At 33.7% G+C, this 22,722-nt stretch overlaps 2 protein-coding genes and 1 pseudogene across 2 annotated transcripts in view; all 3 read right to left on the bottom strand.

Moving 5' to 3' along the window:
• Positions 1–22,722, bottom strand: part of DCC (DCC netrin 1 receptor) — a 1,164,464-nt gene that overhangs the window by 169,955 nt on the left and 971,787 nt on the right. The window lies entirely within an intron of this gene.
• Positions 12,862–13,943, bottom strand: LOC130684152 (swi5-dependent recombination DNA repair protein 1 homolog; annotated as a pseudogene).
• Positions 14,254–16,355, bottom strand: LOC118928932 (THO complex subunit 1-like). The gene has a single exon (XM_036918578.2). It carries the CDS (start codon positions 16,333–16,335, stop codon positions 14,362–14,364), a length of 1,974 nt encoding a protein of 657 aa, XP_036774473.2. The 5' UTR covers positions 16,336–16,355; the 3' UTR covers positions 14,254–14,361.

Below are 22,722 nucleotides of genomic sequence, written 5' to 3'. Positions count from 1 at the left end.
AATAGGGTTGGTATGACATTATTCACACATATATGGCAAAGAGGGACTAGGAGACAATTGGAACAAATATAAAAATATTTCCCTTCAAATTATTTTTAGTTTTATTATGTGGAAATAGTTCATGAAGGTTGGTATCTTTGAATTCTCCAAGTCATTTTGCATTTTGTATGGTGGCTCTAGTATGAGAAACCTTGATATTTGTGCTGTTTAATTTTATATGTCACCCTGACTGGTCACAGGGTGCTAAGATAAAACATTTATCTGTATGTGTGTTGGGGGTGGGGGGGGAGGTGCTTCCAGATGACACTACACTTGAATTGGTCGACAGCGTAAAGCACATGACCCTTTGCAATGTGTGTGGGTATCATCCAATCCACTGAGGGCTCAAATAGAACAAAAAATAGAGGAAATAAGAATTTGCATCCTTTTTTGCTGCCTTACTGCTTGAGCTGAGATAGTTGGTCTCATGTTCTTCTGCCCTTGGACTGGGATTTATACCACTGGCTCCCCTGATTCTCAGAGCTTTGGCCTTGGACGGAATACACTAGTTTTCCTGGCTCTCCAACTTGCATATATATATATATATGAAAACAATATATTTGTCACAAATACATTGTTTTCATTAGGGTACTGACCAAACTGTTATAATTAAGAAAGACCATTAATACAGCATTTATATAAAGTAGAAGTAACGGTTTAGAAGGATCCCAGAGTTGATCATGTGGCCAATAACATACATTATGTAATAAACATATATATATGCATATATAATAAATATGTGTAAGAATATATATACATACACACACATACACACACATGCAAATAAACATGACAATATCTCCCATTGTTCTGTTTTTCTGGAAAGCCCTGACTAATACTAATACATTGTAAAAAGCATTCTCCCTCTATCCACTTATCACTTCCTCAGTAAGAAAATCCATGATCATGTCTTGGCAAAATAAGATGACATATCTCAACAAACCTTTCAGCTATATTTCTGTGAGAAAACAGGGATGATTTCTCTTTATAATGGAAGAAGAAGAAAATAACTTTGTAAAATTATACATTGAGTGGTTTTATAAACTTTACCTTTTTAATCTTCCTAAAATCCTCAAGAAACCTATATTTTTATCTCTAATTTGGCAATGTGGAAGTTGGGGCTTGGAGGGATTCTATTCTTTTCAGTCATTTCCCAGAAAATAAAAAGAAGGGCCAGATTCTAAGTTAACTCTTTGATCTCAAGTCTAGTGTCCCTTCTATTCAGCCATAACTAGCAATATTGATTCTCTCTTTGGCAATTGATATATGTTGACTGAATTGCTGATTTTCAGGATTAAATTCTAAACACACTAATGCTCCAATAACTGTAATTAGCTGAATTGACTTATTTAAGTAATTGTATTTTACTGTTATTATAATCTTGAACAATTACTTATTATGATACTTGCACCTCTAAATGTATCTTGTTATAATAATCAAACCTAGTCTGCTCACTGACTCTTGGGGAACCAGGCAAAGCATTGGAAGCCCATACTTTGATATGCAGCAACTTGTTTTTAGAGAAAACAAACTGTTCTACTTTTAAGTTATTACACATATCATCATTATTCAACGCAATATATATTTTGAATAGACTGCAAGTCATATACAGTCTCCTAAATTATGGGCAACTCTGGTAGTTGAGGTGGGGGACTTTAGTTGTGGAGAAAGAAAAACACATAGAAAAGAGGGAGAAAAGAAACATAAAGAGACCTAATGTGTGTGTGTGAGAGAGACAGACAGAAAGAGAAAGAAAGGTAAGTTGGGAAAAAGTAGACTCAAACTTGTAGTATAAATGAAAAGCAACAACAAAAATAAATCTCTGATTTGTTTTGTAATAAATGCCTATGGGAAATGACTTAGACCTCAGAAAATTACTCTAGCACTTCAGAGGGCTTGGTTCCATTTGCTCGATATTTTTCAATGCTGCACTTGACTTTTGCAAGCTAGCTTGTGGAAGATAACTGATATAATACAGCAGGGTGGTTAAGAGGTGCCTTTGAATCAGGCTGAGTCCTGGTTCAGTCACTGACTTGCTAAGAGACTTTGTACAAGTCATTTAAACCTTCTCAGCTTCACTTTAACTTTGTCTAATTGGTGTTAAGCCATCTGCAAGATGGCATTAACAGGAACACCGTTCTCTTAGGATTATTGTGAGAAATAAGTGAGAAAGGGCACATAAAATTCACAGAGCTTGGCACCTAGTAAGTGCTTAATAAATGCTATTTTTTGCCATTATTATGGGCCGTGCAGGCCTTCTACTATTTGTAATGCATACATTAAAGAGAGTTTCATGTATGTCTATCATATAGCAGCAAAAACAATGATATCTGTTTTATTGAACACTATTAGTGTCATTTTCCTCCTTGTTTTCCCTCAAGTTCTATTAATAAAATATAGTTCACAGAAAATACAAGTGCAGTCTTCACATTAAAAAGTTTCAAATGTTTGTAGTGATAACCTACACAGGAAGAGAAAAAAATCTTAAGCCAGATTTTGTTTCCTGAAGATACATGATACTTGTTTCAAAAATAACTGCGTTTCCACCAAACCGACAGGATCTGTTTTCTCCTCCCACGCTTGTTCTTGTGAAGGTCAGGAGTGTTGTTATGCTCATTTCACAGAATGAGGAAACCAGGACACAAAGTCTAGGTAACTTGACCACCAACAGAAAAATTGCTGCAGTGCATGCACCAGGGTTTTGGAACATCGAAAACACTTTCCCTGCTATTCAGACCAATAAAATACCACGACAGAAAATGGATGCTCTCATTCAGTCATTGCTGAGAGATGCAAACATACTACTCGCTATCAAAAATTGTTTAAATATATTACGTTTCATATGTACGTGCCCTGCTTTTGGTTTCTGTACATCATCAAACACACGTCCCACATTCGTAGTCAAAATAACAGCCCCTAAAGTTTTACTGCAAGTTCAAGCAATAAAAGATGGTGTGGCAATAATACAAGAGACCTGAAAAAAAGTAGAAAGCAAAAATTGAGAATTGAATTATTACTCATGATCATGAGAGCACACACTATAGTAAAGGACACTGAGAGGAACAGGGATAAGTATAAAGAGAAAATCATGACTTTCTGCCCCACTCCCTGCAATATCTCCGTGAGTACAGTTTTGTCCAGTAAATTAGATTGCCATAAAGATAAAACACTTACTTTTATTTTTGTGGGTATAATTCCTGGCTCTCCTTTTTTTAAGAAAAAATTTGATTTCTTTGCTGTAAATGTGCCTTGCTCTTAGCGAGAAAAAAAAAAGGCCTCTGTGCAGTATTCATTGTATTCCATCCAAGTTTCTTTTCTGTCTCTTGCTATAAAACAAAGGACCAGCCAGAGTACAGAAAAGGTAAACAGGGATGAATGCAGGATTGGAATTCAGTTTTGAATTTGCTTCTGGACATTAGAAGAGGTGGTTGACTAGCCAGAGAACATAATTCCTTTGGATAACTGATGTAATATTCTCTTTGATTAGAAGGTAGAGCTGTTTTATTTACCTAATTTCACTACCAAGTTTTTTGCACATGGCCATTCCTGTCACTTTAATGCTCTTTCTCTAATAATATCGCTTTTTGTGTTGAGCTCTTTCTTTGCTTTTAATTTTTTTTATTTTGATATTGTTAATGTACAATTACTTGAACAATATTATGGTTACTAGACTCCCCCTATCATCAAATACCTCCCATATACCCTATTACAGATCTTACTACATCAGTGCAGTAAGATGCTACAGAATCATTACTTGTCTTCTCTGTATATACTGCCTTCCCCATGTCTCCACCACCCTACATTATGTGTGCTAATTGTAATGCCCCGTTTTCCCCCTTATTCTCCTTTCCCACCCATCCTCCCCAGTCCCTTTCCCTTTGGAAACTGTTAGTCCATTCTTGGGTTCTGTGATTCTGCTGCTGTTTTGTTCCTTCAGTTTTTTCTTTGTTGTTATACTCCACAGATGAGTGAAATCATTTGATACTTGTTTTTCTCCACCTGGCTTATTTCACTGAGCATAATACCCTCTAGCTCCATCCATGTTGTTGCAAAGGGTAGGATTTGTTTTCTTCTTATGGCTGAATAATATTCCATTGTGTATATGTACAACATCTTCTTTATCCATTCATCTACTTGATGGACACTTAGGTTGCTTCCATTTATTGGCTATTGTAAACCATGCTGCAATAAACATAGGGGTGCATATGTCTTTTTCAAACTGAGCTGCTGAATTCTTAGGGTAAATTCCTAAGAGTGGTATTCCTGGGTCAAATGGTATTTCTATTTTTAGTTTTTTGAGGAACCTCCATACTGCTTTCCACAATGGTTGAACTAGTTTACATTCCCACCAGCAGTGTAGGGGGGTTCCCCTTTCTCCACATCCTTGACAACATTTGTTGTTGTTTGTCTTTGGGATGTTGGCCATCCTAACTGGTGTGAGGTGATATCTCATTGTGGTTTTAATTTGCATTTCCCTGATGATTAGCGATGTGAAGCATCTTTTCATGTGCCTGTTGGCCATCTGAATTTCTTCTTTGGAGAAGTGTCTGTTCAGATCCTGTGACCATTTTTTTATTGGATTATTTGCTTTTTGTTTGTTAAGGTGTATGAACTCTTCATATATTTTGGATGTCAACCCTTTATCAGATCTGTCATTTAAGAATATATTCTCCCATACTGTAGAATACCTTTTTGTTCTATTGATGATGTCCTTTGCTGTACAGAAGCTTTTAAGTTTAATATACTCCCACTTGTTCATTTTTGCTTTTGTTTCCCTTGCCCGGGGAGATATGTTCATGAAGAAGTCACTCATGTTTATGTCCATGAGATTTTTGCCTACGTTTTTTTCTAAGAGTTTTATGGTTTTATGACTTACATTCAGGTCTTTGATCCATTTTGAGTTTACTTTTGTGTATGGGGTCAGACAATGATCCAGTTTTCTCTTACATGTAGCTGTCCAGTTTTGCCAACACCAGCTGTTGAAGAGGCTGTCATTTCCCCATTGTATGTCCATGGCTCCTTTATCATATATTAATTGACCATATATGCTTGGGTTTATATCTGGACTCTCTAGTCCATTCCACTGGTCTGTGGCTCTGTTCTTATGCCAGTACCAAATTGTCTGGATTACAGTGGCTTTGTAGTCGAGCTTGAAGTTGGGAAGAAAGATATCCCCTGTTTTATTCTGTTTTCTCAGGATTGTTTTGGCTATTTGGGGTCTTTTGTGGTTCCATATGAATTTTACAACTATTTGTTCCAGTTTGTTGAAGAATGCTGTCGGTATTTTGAAAGGGATTGCACTGAATCTGTAGATAGCTTTAGGCAGGATGGCCATTTTGACAATATTAATCTTCCTACCCAAGAGCATGAGATGAATTTCCATTTATTAGTGTCTTCTTTAATTTCTCTTAAGAGTGTCTTGTAGTTTTCAGGGTATAGGTCTTTCACTTCCTTGGTTAGGTTTATTCCTAGGTATTTTATTCTTTTTGATGCAATTGTGAGTGGAATTGTTCTCCTGATTTCTCTTTCTGTTACTGCTTTTAATTTTTTGTATTTTTAAATATTTAAAAAATCATTTAATACTGCTTTAGAGAGTAGATGGTACCTAAGCCACACTTTTTTTTTAATTAAGAAGTTTTCTTAAGGAGGTTAAGAAAAAGCAATTAAGACTGAGTCACCTTTTTCATTGCCTTCCTGGAGCTCTGGCATCAATTTTTACAAACTTGGTGACTTAAATTTAGAAATCTATGTTCTCATGATTCTGAAGGCTTGAGTCCAAAACTAAGGTAATAGTGGGGCCACATTCCCCCAAAGTATCTAAAGGGAAATTCTTCCTTGCCTTTCTCAGCATCCCTCCCTGCCATACAGCTCGAATCTCTGCCTCCGTCTGTACATGACCAGCTCCTCTCCCTTTGTGGTGTCTCTTAAAAGGACACATCCTTGGATTTAGGAATTATCTGGGAAAATCTTATCTTGAGATCCTTTATTTAATTATACCTGCAAAAATCTTTTTCCAAACAAGGTTGAGAAAACCCTTTTTTCATTTCACAGATTCTGGGGTTTAGGAGGCAGACTTATCTTTTGGGAATCCTCATTCAAACCACTACACCTTATCAACAGACATACGTATAAAACCAATAATTTCTAAAATATCACTTCTATGCTAATTGTTAAGAAGGGCTATGTTGGCCTTCACTTAAGTGCTTGTAGAAAAAAAAGATCCCTTGGCTCCTAATACTATGGCTTCTCAGAAATACTCTAGGCTACCAGAACAAATATTTAACCTCTACTAATGAGAGAAGTGATTTGCACATGACAGTCAATAGGGTGAAGACCTGCCTTACTGTAGTGTTGCTTTACTTATTACTTACATAAATTTACATACAATGGAGTAGTGTAAATACAACCCAACTTGCCATGCTTTCTTATAGGGATTTATTACACACAGTCTTTATTTTCTGTTATTTCTGAATTGTATTCTTTTTCTTATTCTATTGAGATGGTAAAGTGCTCAGTTTAGGGAACAGTCATTCCTACAGAGTGAGTAGAATTTAAGAAAACATATATTTCCAAGTATGGTTAAAATGTTTTACTAAAATGTAGACTGTATATAACTGACGGACCCTCCCAAATGATTGTGCTAATTAATTAAATAAAATATATAAGTAATTTTCATATTGGACAATCTATCTGATTATTTGGATAACTGATTAATATGTTTCAGAGTAGACATTGCTAGAAATATAGATCCCATTCAATTGTTGTATTTGATTTGATAATTTATCTGTACTAGTCTTATGACTCATATGTCTTATTCTCCATATCTGTTCCATTTAAAATGGAACACTGATCATCAAAACACACCCACACACACACACACACACACATATGCAGAACACCTGAAAAGCATAAATATTCTTAGACATAGTATCTAATGGGATGTTTCACAATTTTTTAAACGTAAATTTATTTAAATTCTTAATTAAATAAAGTTTAATTATCTAAGTCTTAACTATCCATTCCACACTCTGCTCTCCTTCCACCACCACCTCCCAAACAATTAAATGCCCAGGCATGGTCTTAAAAAAGGACACAATTTATGTCATCACTAGCCACTTGGATGCAGGAAGGAATACAGGATATAGATTCTAAATGGCAGGGTAAGTCCAGAGTCACTCAAATAGGCATTTGAGTTAGGACTCTGCAAAGTAATTAAGGGTATCAGAAGTTAGCATCTGAATATCTTTATAAGAATATCAGGTACTTCACCTTGAGAAATTGCGGCTATTGGACAAAGCATTTAAAGAGAATGACCAAGATGGAGGGCTCACCTGCTCAATGCTGGCTAGGATTAATTAAATAATAATGGGTTAATCCCTTTTTTTCCTCATGGCTCAGTTTTTAGAAAAGACATGTCACAGAAAGGACACTGACTAATAATTATTTGACATAGATAGGAAAATAGTGACTGTCTCTCATTGTTAAGTTGCACATTAGAAAGGCCAAGCCTGAGACTTAAGAATGTCACAGTGTACTTCCAGCTTCCCTTTTAACCCTGAATTCCAGTTTTCCCAGAACGTTTTTTGAATATAGAACATTATTTTCTCATGTAATGAGTATATGACAATGAGAAGAAAGGCTAGTTGGTGGGTAAGGCTTATTGACTCACTAAATGCTTTGCATGCAAATTCTTAACATTTGGAATTCAATTAGAACCTGAACAAGATGAGCATTAAATACACAGCATGAACCATCAGAATTATTTGGGAATAGATGAATCGAAGAATGTTAAGAATTTCCAAACCTGTACTCAAGTTATCTCTATTCATTACTCCTGCAACTGCTTTATATGAACCTACATTCATGGTTAAATTAGTTCATTCACTAAACCTGACACTGCCCTTGATTTTGTTCTCTCGTACATACCATATCGTATCTTCTCCCATGCAAATAAATTCTACCCATCCTTTAAATCAAAATTCTCAAGCCAGTGTTTCTGCCAACCCTCTTCTAATTATCTTTTATCTAAGGAAATATCCAACCTAACAATGCGATTACTATTCTAGATACCACTTGCTTCATTTACTCTTTCCTAGAAATATTGTTTCAATTATCACATAAAACTTTGGGAGCCTAGAATGTCAGAGAATATGCCCCACATTTATTAGTATGGTGTCTTATGCTAAACAGTCACTCAATAAATAATTGCATGTAATAACTTGGTAAGAAATGATAAACCATTTGGTTTTTCAACACACTATCTACAACAAGAGGTGGTTTTTTACCCTAATTAAATAACTGCCTGCACTTTGGAAATTTCATCCAGAGTTGGTGTTCTGGACTATGGAAACTAAATGGTCGAGAACATTTGAAAATGAAATGATGGCTCAGATAATATGCAATACGTTATATTGAATTCACCTACATCCATAATATATAAGCATTGAATACTACTAATTGGAATTTCAAAGGATTATGAAGTGCTAAGAAAACAGAAGGAATATATTTTGTTCTTTGGATTCATTAGAGTTTATGTTCTACTCACAAATATTAAATATAGGTACTGGGCAAATAGTACTGACAGGGAAAATAATACATGGCAAAGACAAGAGGCATATACAATAAAATCTGAGATAAACAATAGGCACATGTTCCTATAGGAACTCAATCTTAGAGACCACTTATTAAACTGTCAGAATAAAATTGTATTGTAAAATTACTGATATTAACTTGAGAATAAGCAGTGATTCCCTGTACAAATAACAAAATTACCTAATAATAACAACAAGGAACTTGATTTTCTTCTGGAATGATTTATACAGTATACAATATATGAATTTTCAATGACATCTTCTGATCCTCAGTCTGAAACACAGCTGGAGTTTGCGTTCATTATTGCTTCACTGTACATAAATGTTCTGAATAAAATAGTGGGAATAAAGAAGGGGGTAAATCTACTCTTTTTAAATTTTCTTTACCATTAAATGACCTATTTCAATGGGATTTCTGTGATAAGGCTTTTCAAACTTTATGTGAATGAAAAATAATTTTCCATAATTCTTCCTACACTCTGCTTCAAAAAATACAAAGCAGAATTTTGTTAACCAACACCTAAAATGTACTTCATTTCAAAGTAATAAAATGTTCTCTATGTGATGCTTATTCATTTTTTATTCGTGTATGTCAACTATTCTGGGGGCTGCTAAAGTGCCTCTTTTTCTTCTAATTTAAAATGTTTGCAATGTCTTAAACGCAAAACTTTTACATTCCATGCATGAAGGATTTTTTTAATGGGGGGATGATGCTGAGGTTAACATTGTTCTTTACATTGTATTCACTGAACTCATAATGCACTTTGGGAGTTATAAAGGTTCATTTCTCCACAGGCTAAGAGACTCATTTCTAAGAGCACTCAAGTTAAATTTATTCTCCTTAAATACAGTATGACAGGATTCATTCTTGATGAGATTTGTGACAGAAATCAGGAAATAGATATAATGGAGTTTGGCATCTTTGGTACTTCTGAAAAGCTGAAAATTTTGGCATACTGAAATAAAATCATTGCTCAATTGTTTATTAAAGGACTTCCAATTCTGATTAAAATGGATAACAAGGACTGGATTCACCCTTCTTCTTGGATCAACTTAAAAAAAAAAACAGACAAAATGTATGAAACAACAGTTACCACATATTGGCCAGAAGGCAGATCAACTCAGTGATTTCTGAGAGAAGATTTCTCTAGAAATGAATGGATTTCTCTAGCTAATTTCCTTGAGAAAGTTTCCAGGCTTCCAAAGAGTAAGGGGAAACTGGAAGAGCCAAGTGGTCCCCCTGAAGTGAGCCATGGACTTAGAAGTCTGAGCTGACCAAAGCAACTGAGTTTGTAGGGAACAGCACCAAGGGGGAGATCAATGCACAGAATGAGAGTTCTGGAGCTCTGCAGTGGGTTTCTCTTGAGTTTTCATCTGAATATTTACCAGTGCATGTGCATGAGGAAATTTCCTGGCACTGGGGAAAGAGCTACCCAAATGAAGCAAGGGAAACAAACAAACAAACAAAAACCTTTGTTGTTCACTCAGGGCCAGGAAAAGTTAACTTCCACAAGCCAGATGGACAGTCATGTAACTCATGGGCTTTTGGGTAAAGTACTCAGAGGTATTGCCTCAGCTATAGGGAAAAGCCCTATCCTATAGATGGTACCAGTGCTCTGATGCTATGTAATAGCTCAAAGGCAAGCATCAAAAGGTAAAAGTTTTTCCAAGTAACTAAATTGCACCCTAGAATAAAACTCAAAAATACTTAAAAAAATTTTTTTCAGCATCTTAAGATAAATAAAATGTGTAAGAAACACACAAAAATTACCAAATATGCAAAAATGTAGGAAAATGCAATCCATAATGAAGTGAAAAAATAATAAACAGAAAGACCTAGAAATGACACATGAAAAGATCTATAGACAAGAACAATAAGAGTTATTGTAACTATATTCCGTGTGTTCCACTGGGTAGAGGAAATACTGAGCATGTTAATTAGAATGTGGAGTATACAGAAAAGACTCAAACCAGCTTCTAGAGATGAACACTACCATGTCTAATATGAAAAATACATGTGATGGGATTAACATCAGCCACTTCAGAAAAAAAAAAAAAATGGTGGTTTTGAGGACATAGTAGTAGAAGCTATCCAAAATGAAACACTTAAAAAAAAAGGACTAAAAAAAATAACAAAGAATCAGTGAAAAAAGACTCACTAAGAAATTACCTGCAGGGTGCAAAGATAAAAATGATTGCCAATAGTCTTGTTAGAAACAAGGCAAGAATAGGCCATAGTGAAGTAATATCATTCAAAATATTAAAAGAAAATTGTTGACCTAAAATTCTGTCTCCAGGACAAATGTATTTAAAAAACAAAGGCAAAATGAAAATTTTTTCACATGTACAAAGAAAAAAAAAATTAACCTGCACCACTCTATTACAAGAAATACATTAAGAAAGTCTTTCAGGAAGAAAGAAAATAATACCAGTTGAAAGTCTAGATTAACATTAAGGGATGAAGAGTACTAAAAATGATAACAGTATAATTAAGATAGAACTATATATTTTCTTATTTTTTAACTTTAAAGAATATTTGACTGTTTAAACAAAAAATAATAATGTATTGGAAACTGATAAAATATTTTTGTAAGGTCAATAATGTTAAGTTTAATACATAATATACATTCTAAAGCAACCACTAAAGAAGCAAAATAGTTATAGTTAATGAAGTTACAAAGGATGTAAGGTAAATATTTAGGCATATTTAATTAATCCCCCAGAAAGGCAGAAAGAGAAGAAAAAAGCGCACGAAGACTGGAAAGGACAACAGATGCCACAAATAAAACACAAATCATGGGATGATAGATATGAACTCAACCACATCAATATTCACATTAAATGTAAATAGCCTAAACATCTCAACTGAAAGTCAAAGACAGTCATATTAGATAAAAGAACTTGCAAGGCCCAACTATATGCTATCTACAAGAAATTCACTTTAAATATTAAGACACAAATAGTTTGAAAATAACATATCATGCTAACATACAGACCAAAATTAGGCTGCTATATTCGTATCAGGTACAAAGTTGATTTCAAAGCCAAATATTACCACTGATAAAGAGGGATGGTTCATACAGTGGTTAATTCATCAAGAGGATATAACAATCTTGTTATAATATGTAACCTTTCTCATTAAAAAAATAGCTTTGACTTTTCTTGTTTTCTTTAGTACTCTTGATGTAAAATACAAATGACGTACCCTCATTTTAAAAACTAGGATGATACTTGACATAAACATACTGGAGAGGATGAAGGAATAGATTGGTTTTTGTAAAGTACTTGGAAGAAATACAGCAAGTAGTTATTGTATAAATACTAAATGGGAAAATTAAGGAGAAATCTAGATTGTTCTGAAAAATAAACTCAAATATGACATTTTCTAGAAAAATACAGAAGATGGAAGAAAAATTTTTGGCTGAATGCTTGAATTGAAGGCTGGTAGAATGAATGACCTGTATAATCTCGTATTTTGCCAATTTGATTTTACAAGATGAAATGTATGAAATTATACAAAAAGGAGAATGAAGAAAGGATTTTACAAGATGAAATGTATGAAATTATACAAAATGGAGAATAAAGAAAGGAAATTTGAGGAGTCTTAGTGCTACATATATGATTTTATATATATATATGATTTTTTTGCCTCCAATTGGATCTTTTTATCTTTTTTCCTCTAGTTCAATACCAGTTTTCCTCTAGTTTCAAAAAAAATCATGAAAGATAAAATCCATTCTTCCTGATATATTCTGACTAATGATCTCATGGGATGACCTTTTCTCTTCTGTCATTCCTCTCATAGCAACTGGTGCTCATGCTGAATGAACCCAACCGTCCCACTCAGGATTGTCCAGTCAGCATTCTATTATAGCTGACACTAGGAGTTTACAATCTTGTATTTCACAGTGAATTGAATGTCACTTTGTTCAGATTTTTTATTCATATCAATTTCTCTAAATGAGTATGTTTTATGTTTTATGTAACTTTATGCATTTGGTGAGTTGTCTGTGTTTAAATACCTGGAATCCTCAACTATTGTTAAAATTGTATTTTAAATAGTCTCCTTTTAGGTAAAGAAGACAAACCAGAACACCATGAATGTCAATGTTTATGAAAACACATAACTCAAAGCCTATGACATTATATTATTTATATATTTGTTCAACTACTGATGTACAAAATAATAATTAGAACATGTTTTATTTACATGTGCATGACATTTTTTTTAACATTTAAAATAAAACTTTTTTTTACAACAATAAACAAAACAATGTATTAAAACTGACTTCCAGAATTGCCCAAATTATTTTTTTAAACATGATTTAAACTTTTGTTTCTACATTACTTTAAATGTAAAGTTTTCTTTTGCAAATTTATCCAAAATACTAAATTTTCATTTTAGAAATTATTTATATTTTTATAAGAGGCCCTAAATTGATGTTCATCAAGATACCTTTCTCTAAGTCCTAATAGTTTATACCTTCCATTTAAAATATATAAGTATCTTTAAAGTTGTCATTCTCAAAGACATTCTTGAAAAAACTATGAATTAAACACCTATAAATTCTTCTTCACTTCTGTTAAAGTGTAGCAGTTTATCATCTAATCCATACTGGTCGATCAACTGAGGGAGGCTGAGTTTCTTGTTCCCCTCAGATATAAATGACTGCAGCTCATAAAGCAACAGCTGGCTACAGCTTCTCCACGTCTTTATTCACAACTGTAACTGAGACAGGTCATTCTTTGATCTATACATTTTGACTAGTTTTAGCCTCTGAAGAAGGTCTTCTTCCTCCTGAATTTGCTTCACCAATTTTGCTTTTTCTTCATTTAATTCTTTTTTTGGAAGATTTTCATTCACAAAGTCATCCTGGAGATCAGTACATGACCCACTATCAAGTGACTTAGATTCACATACATTGATATTCTTGAAGGTATTTTTTAAATATGTATTTTCTTCAGATTCATCGTCTATGTGTTTAATACTTTCTCGAAATTCCAGTTTTCTTCTTTTGAAGATGGTTTTTCTGAAAAGGTCTTATTTTCTTCATTTTCTACTTTAAGACCTTTTACCATACTGGAACAGGAATTAAATGAAGATCTAGTTTTCCTTCGTCGTTCTCTAAGTGTTGCACTCACAGGTTGTTTTCTTGAACTACTTGTACAGGGAGATGGTAGACTTTTGCAGGCCTGTGGAGTGCTGGGTAAAATCACAGTTGAGTCGGATGGACTTTCCATTTTGAAAATGAAATCTTGGTTTACGTCTCCCTACGTCATTCCCAGTGTAGAAAACGCGCACGCAGCCGAAGCCGTGAGTGGGTCCTGCTCAGGGGCGGGGCCACGCTCCCGCAAGTATTTTTAACTTAAAAAAATTTCAAATGGTGTTACTTTTATTACCTCAATTGAATCTCATAAAAAAGATTCTAAGGAAGCATATTATCCTACTCTACAGATGAGAAAACTTAGGCTTAGTGAGTCCCACAGTATAGGAATGAAAAGGCTACTGTGTCAGATATGACTAATAATCCACTGTTAGAGAACCCAAACCCTCATTTCATAATAGTGGATTCTGAACAAATTAAATCACAAGTAGAAAACCCATCTTCTTAATTTTTTTTTTTTTTGTTATATAAATGTTTATTGACCAAAACCAGTGGACCTCTTATCAAATGCTGCTTGGTAACAAAATCTTACAATTTTAATAAAAAAGAAAAAGCAAGCATGCAAGCTAACTATTTGTCTCACTGTCATTAGTTAGACTTTCTGCAAGGTCACCTAATCCAGACTTATTCAGTGCAGTAATCAGAGTCTCAGGTGTTGCATGGACTCCCTCTTGGTCTTGCCAGGCAATTAGTAGCTGCTTAGCTCTCATCTTCATGTCTTCACTATCACACTCAATCTGTCTAATTTCCGAGTCTTTCATTTCCAAGTAGGGAGCCAGAATCTTCCACTGTTCACCCAGTTTGCTGGCAAATACCTCTATTTGTTCTCCTGTTATAGGTTTGTCTCTCCGAGCATCAGGACTTTCATTTTCCTTCAGTAAAGCATCATTATCTTCCTCATCTTCATCCTCACCTGTTTTTATTTCTTCAGAAGGCAGTGGTAATTCCTTGGCTAGCTTTATTACCATGTTTTCAAGATACTCTGGCAAACTTTTAAACTGCTGGTTGGTTGGCTGGAAGAAGTGAGGGCTTCTCCTTGCTAACAGTCTCAGGGCTCTCCAGCCATAATTTGAATTGTTCACAACTTTATATTCATTTTCAACCACGTTTTCAGGGTCTGCCTGCTCAATGGCTTCTTCAAAGAATTCCTCCAAAGTGGGCATGTATTCCCTTGTCTCTGATTTACAGGCTTCCATATTATCAGGACAGAGATTCCAAAGCCTTGTTAACTCCTCATTTCCCATCAGAATCTTCTTGTTGGGCCCTTTCCCTAGGAAGTCCTCTGGTGCTGGTCTCTTCCGAACTAATCTTGTTGGCTTGGTATCTGACGTTCTTTCTTTCACAAAACTTGGGCAGCCCTCATTTTTCCATGAATTCCAGTTTTCTTCAGTATTTAATATATGCTCTACCATCTTTGCAAATTTTTCTCCATCAGGGGGGTTTTCAGATAGTAGTTGATAAACTGATTTTGTAGTATCTTCAATCCAGAGTGATTGCTCATCAGTTAAAACATAGTTTGAACTTTTGAATTTGACCTGTCCCTTGAGATACTGGAATAAAATGAGATACTGCAACAGGATGTGTCGACGAAAGTTACTGTCACTCAATTGTAAATCCATCAACTTTTCACTTGTTAAAAACTTTGCAAAATATACATGCTCTCCTCCTGTTCTTAATTCTTCCATCTTTTTCCTTGAGGCCTGAGTATCTTCTAATTTATAACTTTTAAAAACAGCTAGAACTTCTTCAGAATACTTCAGAAATGTTTTCCATGAAACCTTCTCATAGCATTGCACAGGATTCCTGAAGTAATCCTGAAGTGACCAGAATTTTCGATACAAGTTGTAATCAATTGGAATGGAGCAAGTTGTTGGAGCTTCATCATCTCCCATTTCACCTTCTTCTACGTCCATTCCTTCTTCTCTATCTTCAGTGTGCTTTTGACCCAAGGTGCTTTCTTGCTCATTGGTATTGAAAACAGTGATATTTTCCAGATTAAATTGACTCTGCAAGTTAAGACCTGACTTTTCAGATAACGGGAAAAGCCTGGCCAAAAAGAGCTGAATTCGTCCACAGAAGACTGTATTCTGGGATTTCGACAGTCTTCTTAGGAGATCATTGCACATTCGTAGTAAATAATTTTTCCCAGCAGAATAGAATGTATTAGATTTCCAAGTTGCAACATTTTTTTCCACAAAAGTGAATATTGTGTCACACTGATCCAAAGGAAGACAGTCCAAAACATCTCCCAACAACACAAAAGGTGTAGACGCAGTACAAATACCTTCAGTTACTCCCCCAATAGCAAGAGAAATAATAGCCAAAACGTTTTCACATGATGAATGATTAATAATTTCTTCTTCTACAACACCTCTGAAAACTTGATCAAGGGTACACTTTTTTTCATTTTCACTGCCAGGTAACTGGCTGAAGGTACACAACAATGGCTTGATATTTTTGTTGTTCAAGGCCTCTCTGGTCGACTTCGTAAACCGCGTCCGCGCTTCGGGCAAACTGAAGAGTGGCGGCGTCGGAGACATTTTCTCGGCTGAGCGTGCCCGCCACATCTTCTTAATTTTTTAAGTGAATAGTCCAAAGTAAAATATTTCGTTTATAAAAAAGGATATTTGACAATACTTAGAAATAGATAATGGATTTACTTTAAAAAGTAGAGTATGCTTAAGGCAAAACTTTAACATCTTTCTAATGATCACAATGCAGAGTCCGCTATTTGTATTTCTTACAAAGACCAACTTCTCCAGCTCTGTTAACTCTTTCTAGTACCTGTAAACTCTTCGACACCATAAAATAGAGAATAGAAGATTCTTCTACTCCCTATTTTCACTAAAATAGTATAAAGACAGAATTCAAATAATTTTCCCAAGATGAAACATTATGGCAGAGAAAAAAATATGAATCTGAACCCGGATTCACAATCCCATGCAATCCATCTTTATTTACTTTTTAGTATGCTTGGTTTTTTTTTTTTAATGTGAACCTATTAAATCCTCTAATAAACACTGAAAAGATGATAAGAAGGAAGGCAAATAATGATTGAGTATTCATGGAAAGAGCTAAATATATCTTTCTATATTGGAGTTAAACACTTCAAAATAAATGATTGATGTTATTAAAATCCTAAAAGTTTAATTGTACATTCTTCCTCTCATAGATAATGCCAAATTCTAAGAACATTAGTTTCCCTGTATAGCTCTGATAATCTGTATCAGTTGGTGGTGAAAGATTTTAACTAAATCTCCTTAAGATACATGATAGTTTTAAATGGGTTGATTAGACTAGGGCAAACAGAAATCCTTAGATAAATATTTGCCATGTTTCTTTAATCTCAGTTGGAAAAGAAATGGCTATATCTGGACTTTTATACAGAATCACTTTTGTTCTCTGACCCTCATGAGTTTGTAAAGGTATATGATTTTTAAAATTATTTCCATTGTATAAGGACTTGAATATATTTAAAGATGTTTAGTCAAGTGTATAACCAAAATTTAGCTCTTTATATTACTAAACTTTAGTCAGAAAGCTGATCCAAAATGTTTTGTTCAATTAAGCTATATATTCCATAGTTGTTTGTTGTTCCTCTAATTCATTTCATGAACACAAACAAGTGCAGTAGTGCCAAATGTAATTCAGCTGGTAAAAACACTGCCTAGGGACCAACCTTATTTTTATCAAGAATGTTCACTGTAGCAGCTGTCCAAAAATATTTACAAGGGACTTTAAGTTTCCAGTTTTGCTTTGATGGTGTGAATTCCCTTTAGCTTACCCATCCCACTGACAAAAACATTAAGCAGGAAGTAAGGAAGAAAGGGAGGGATGGAAGTAGGGACAGAAGGAGGAAAGGAGGGAGGGAGGAGAGCAGAGGGGAGGGGAGGGGAAGGAGAGAAGAGAGAGAGAGAGAGGAAAAAGCCCTAAATCCCAAACTACATGATATCTGAGAGGTATATAAAAGTAGACTGACTTCAAAATTAAGAACTTAGAGAAGCCAGGAAAGAGAAAGAAAACAAACAAAAAAGAGAGAGGACAAACAGAAAACAAAAGTAAAATGGTAGACTTAAATTCAATCTTTTATATATTCACACTAAATTTTAATGGCATAAAAACTCCAATTAAAATGCAGAAATTTTCAGAGTACACAAAGCAGCAAGACCGAACTATTTACTACCTACAAAAGACAGAAGGACTTTAAATATAAAGACATAGGTTAAAAGTAATGAATGGAAAAAGACCATTGTAAATTATAAGTATAAAAAGGCTAGAGTGGCTATGGTAATAACAGACAAAATACTCTTGAAAACCAAGAATATTTCCAGAGATAAAGAGAAATATTTATAATGCTAACTAAGGTGATATACCAAGAAGACTTAGCAATTATAAACATGTATTTTCTTAATAATAAGCTTTAAAAATAAATGAAGCAAAAAAAAATATTGACATGAATCAAAGGGAGACAGAGTCCATGTTTATAAAAGGTGATTTTGACACTCAGTTTTAGTAATTCAGACCATTGGTCAAAAAATTTACTGAACACACAGAGGATCAGAAAAAACTATCAAAGACCTTGGTCTAACTGACTTTCACACAACTGACTATTTAATAACTTCAAAATACACATTATTACCAAATTCACATAGTATGTTCAATAAAATTAACAGTATGCTGACCCATAAAAAAGTCTTAATAAATTAAAAAATATTGAAATCAAACAGTACATTTTTTAAACATGGTAAAATTAAAAATCAGTAATAATAAGAGATCTAGAAGGCCCCAAATCAAAAAATTAAACAGCATACTTAACAGCTCTTGGGACAAAGAGAAATCAAGGAAAATTGGAAAACATTGAACTAAAGGATAATGAACATATAACTTATTAAATTTTGTGGGATGCAAGGGAAGTGCTGCTTAGAGGAGCACCAATAGCTTTAAATACTAACATTATGAGTTTTCACCTTAAGAAACTGGAAACAGAAGAGCAAAGTACAACTACAATAAACGTAAGAAAGTAAATAGTCAAGATAAGAGCAGATATGAAATAGGTAAAGTCAAAGTAGATAATAGAGAAAATATTCAAGATTCTTTCTTTGGTAAGATCAACAAAATTGGTAAACCCCTGTCTAGGGTGATCACAAAAAAGAGACCATAAATAATTAACATGAGAAATGAAAAAAGCAGTTATCAGCACAGATAATAAGAGACTATCTCAAATGACTAATTCTATGCCAACATGTGACAAAAGGAAATAGACAAATTTCATGACAACTATATCCTGCAAGAAAAAATACAAAATGTTAAATGACCTATATGTGTTAAACAGATTGGATTTGTTATCAAAAGCCTTCCTAAAAAGGAAATCCTCAGTTCCAGATTGTTTGATAGTGAACTCTACCAAATATTTCAGGAATAGATATCAATTTTGCACCAACCTTTTAAGGAGCAGAACTGAGCAGAACTAACTGTCCAATTAATTTTATGAGGACAGTGGAACTTAATAAAACCAAACTGGATAAAACACTACATGAAAAGAAAATTGTAGAAATATATCTCATGAATATAGGCACAAAAAATCCTGAACAAATATTAACAAACCAAATTCAATATAAGAAAAGGGTAATAATCATGGCCACATGGGATTTATATAAGAAATTCAAGACTACCCTTCAAATATCAATCAATATAATTCACTATATTTTAGTAAAATAAAGGAGGCAAACTATATGATAATTTGAAGATATAGCTAGGACGAATAGAAAACTTCCTCAATCTAGTAATAGACATCAATGAAGAACCTACAGCTAACATCCTATTTCATGCCTCCCCTAAGATCAGGAAAGTCAAAAATGCCTGCTTCCACTACTTTTATTCAACATTTTATTAAAGATCTTAACCAAGAGAAGGCAAGAGGAAAAAAGAAAAGGCAGGAGATCAGAAATGAAGCATGAAACTGTTCCTAAGTATATATGATCTGTTTATTTAAACAGAAAATAGAACTAATAAGTGAATTTAATAGGTTTTAGGATACAAGGTTAATGTTTCAAAAACTGTTGTATATTTCTATGCTAGCAGCAAACAGTGGTAATAAATTAAAAACAATTTTATTTAGAATAGTTCAAAAATATATTCATCTTAGTACTACATCTACCAAAAAAGATGTGTGTGTGTGTGTGTGTGTGTGTGTATATATATATGTATATATATATATATATACACACACACACATATGTGTACATTTGGTTCTAAATCTACCAAAAAAAGTACATATGTGTATATAAATACATATATATTTTTTATACTAAATCTCACAAAAACATTCAAGACTTCTACACTGAATACTATAAAATATTGCTGAGAGAAAGAAATTTGAAAACTATGTAGTATTGTACGTCTGTTATACCCCAGTAAAGCTCTTTTAAAAACTCAAATTGTACACTTTAAATATGCACAGTTTTATTGTGTATAAAAATACCTCCATAAAGATGTAAAGGTAGATAAAAGAATAGATTGATAGCTAAATAGTGGTTTGTAAAAGAGTCACTTGGTTTCAACTTAATTTTGCTTAAGTATTGCAAGAATTCAGATCTTGTAGATCTGTATCATGCATATATATCAAGCCTGGTATTTATGGCTCTTGAACTAAAAAGAATAAGATGTCAAAAGATTAATTATAAATATCTAAGAGTACAAACATTGGTTAACTAAGTACACTCTGTTTCAGATCAGGCAATATTAGATGTTGCTCAAAATGTTCTTGTATTTCTAGTTCTGAGGCAGGTTACAATGCCTGGTGTCTAAATGGTCAATTATTATTCCTGATAAACAAAATGCTATTTAGAAGTTCTGGTTGCTCATCAAAGAGGAGGTTTATTGGTCAATTATAAACCAAGTAGCTTTTTTATAGTCTAAAATACAACTACATAGTTGAAGTAATGGCTGATACTATGCTTTAATGGATTGTAACTTTCCTTAATTCATTTTTAATTGTATAAGTATTATACAGTCCTTAAAACATACTATTTAGCCAAAGTGTATTTTAGATATATCTTGAATTCTAGTTTTTAAAAAGATAAAGGATTCACTCAAGTCCACATTCAAACTTTGCAAAGAAACCAATTATTTTATTTATTCTATTAGACACTAGAGTTTTAGGCATATCAGTTTTCATAGATACTTTATGAAAAAGTATTTAAAATATAATATTTTCTATTGATATGCAATCTTATAGTAGTTTGAAGGATACAACTGTGGTTCAACAGTTACCCATATTATTGAATTTATAAAGCTTCAGAAGCACAAGGTTGTCTTGTTATTATACATACATATATATATATTCTTCCTATTTAACATATATAATATATATATATTAATATATATGTATAAATATTTGTCTAACATACACTTTGACTAGACAGTGAGCCACATATTGAAAATATATTTGTTTGCATAACCATGAAGAAACCTGAACAAAAAGAAAACACTATCTTATTTCATATTATATAACATGGGACTACTTTAAAAAGAGTACCAGCTGGTGGAACTTCAATATGTATGTACTTATATGTGTGTATGTGCATGAAGGTGTTTGTGTGTAATTTCTATTTCCAGATAAGTTTTGAAGTGTAAACTCATGATTATCTATCACTGATACAGGCTCATACCCATTTCACTTTTAACAGTTGTCCTAGCCCTTAAAACGTACCTTACAAAGGGAAATTTCTTGATTTCTTATTAAGTTTTTGGAGAGATTTGCCAGTGTTAATCCCCCAAAACCTCAACTTTGCTAGATTTGGAGACTCCTGGAAAGTTTCTGTGTAATAAAGAGTATCATTATCAAAAGGACTTGGTGAAACAAAGAGGTTTTCCCTCATGACCTTATTCTGAGTTTGTACCATGTTCTCTTTGCCAGGGAGCCTGTGCATTTCCATGGGAATCTCTCCCTGCATGGAATCAAGATGAACTGTCAGAGATAATGAATACTAAATAACGGAAAAATGAGAGTCCTTGACATAGGTTTGATGGCCATAAAGTACATTTTGTGATTGCCTTAACATTCAAATTCGGGGACTGACTGAGAGAACATTATTTCAAAATGCCAAGCTAACTAAAATTGTGGAGATTTTCAGTAGGTGCTTCTCTTATTAGTGTTCGAAGCAATTATAGAGAGAATGGGTCAGTGCAAATTTTCCTCCTGCACTGAGAAAATCTTTTTGTGCTACTGCAAGAAAAGCTATTCAAATTCAAATCAGGCTTCTCATCATAAATGTTCTGTTTGTGAGAGACATTGCAAACAAGCAGCACCCCCCAACCCCACCACCAAGCAGACTGCATTTCCAGTGAGAAGGTCACTGTACTTTACTGCAAACAACATGGTGTAAACTCAACAGGTAGAATCAACTTTCTTTTTGCCTTATCAGAAGTGCTTAACTTCTCTGCACCCTCTATATGACACATATTTTATCTCTGTCTGCTAATGATATCTCTTACTGCACTATGGAAAATCAGAAATAAAATGAATATAAACACGTTTATACATGTTAGCTCTTTCTGAATGAATACAATTTCAATGAATTCAGTAACATCACAATTCAAATATTGTATTCAGTAAAATGAGGTTGTGTATGCTGGGAGAACTTAGAGGGGAAGGGAAGAGATCAGGAATATTTGTAGAAAGGATCTGATAACTCTAAGTTACTGGCTTGATTGAAAATTCCTTTTTTCATCTTGTTTCATATTCACAATGACATAGCCATGTAGCTTTATCTACAAATGCTAAGTGAAAAGAAGATAAAGTGACTAGATAATTCAAGGTTAAAGAAAAAGTTGGCAGAGTATCTTCCTAGTGAGAAAAAAAAGATGAAAAATGCATTCACTTTCTTTTTATTAGGATTAAGATTAGAGGTTTCCACTGACCGATG

This window comes from Manis pentadactyla, chromosome 6 (assembly GCF_030020395.1).
Source record: "Manis pentadactyla isolate mManPen7 chromosome 6, mManPen7.hap1, whole genome shotgun sequence".
Classification (NCBI taxonomy): Eukaryota; Metazoa; Chordata; class Mammalia; order Pholidota; family Manidae; genus Manis; species Manis pentadactyla.
The sequence above is the reverse complement of the archived record's forward strand: the minus strand, read 5'-3'. Positions and strand labels throughout refer to the sequence as shown.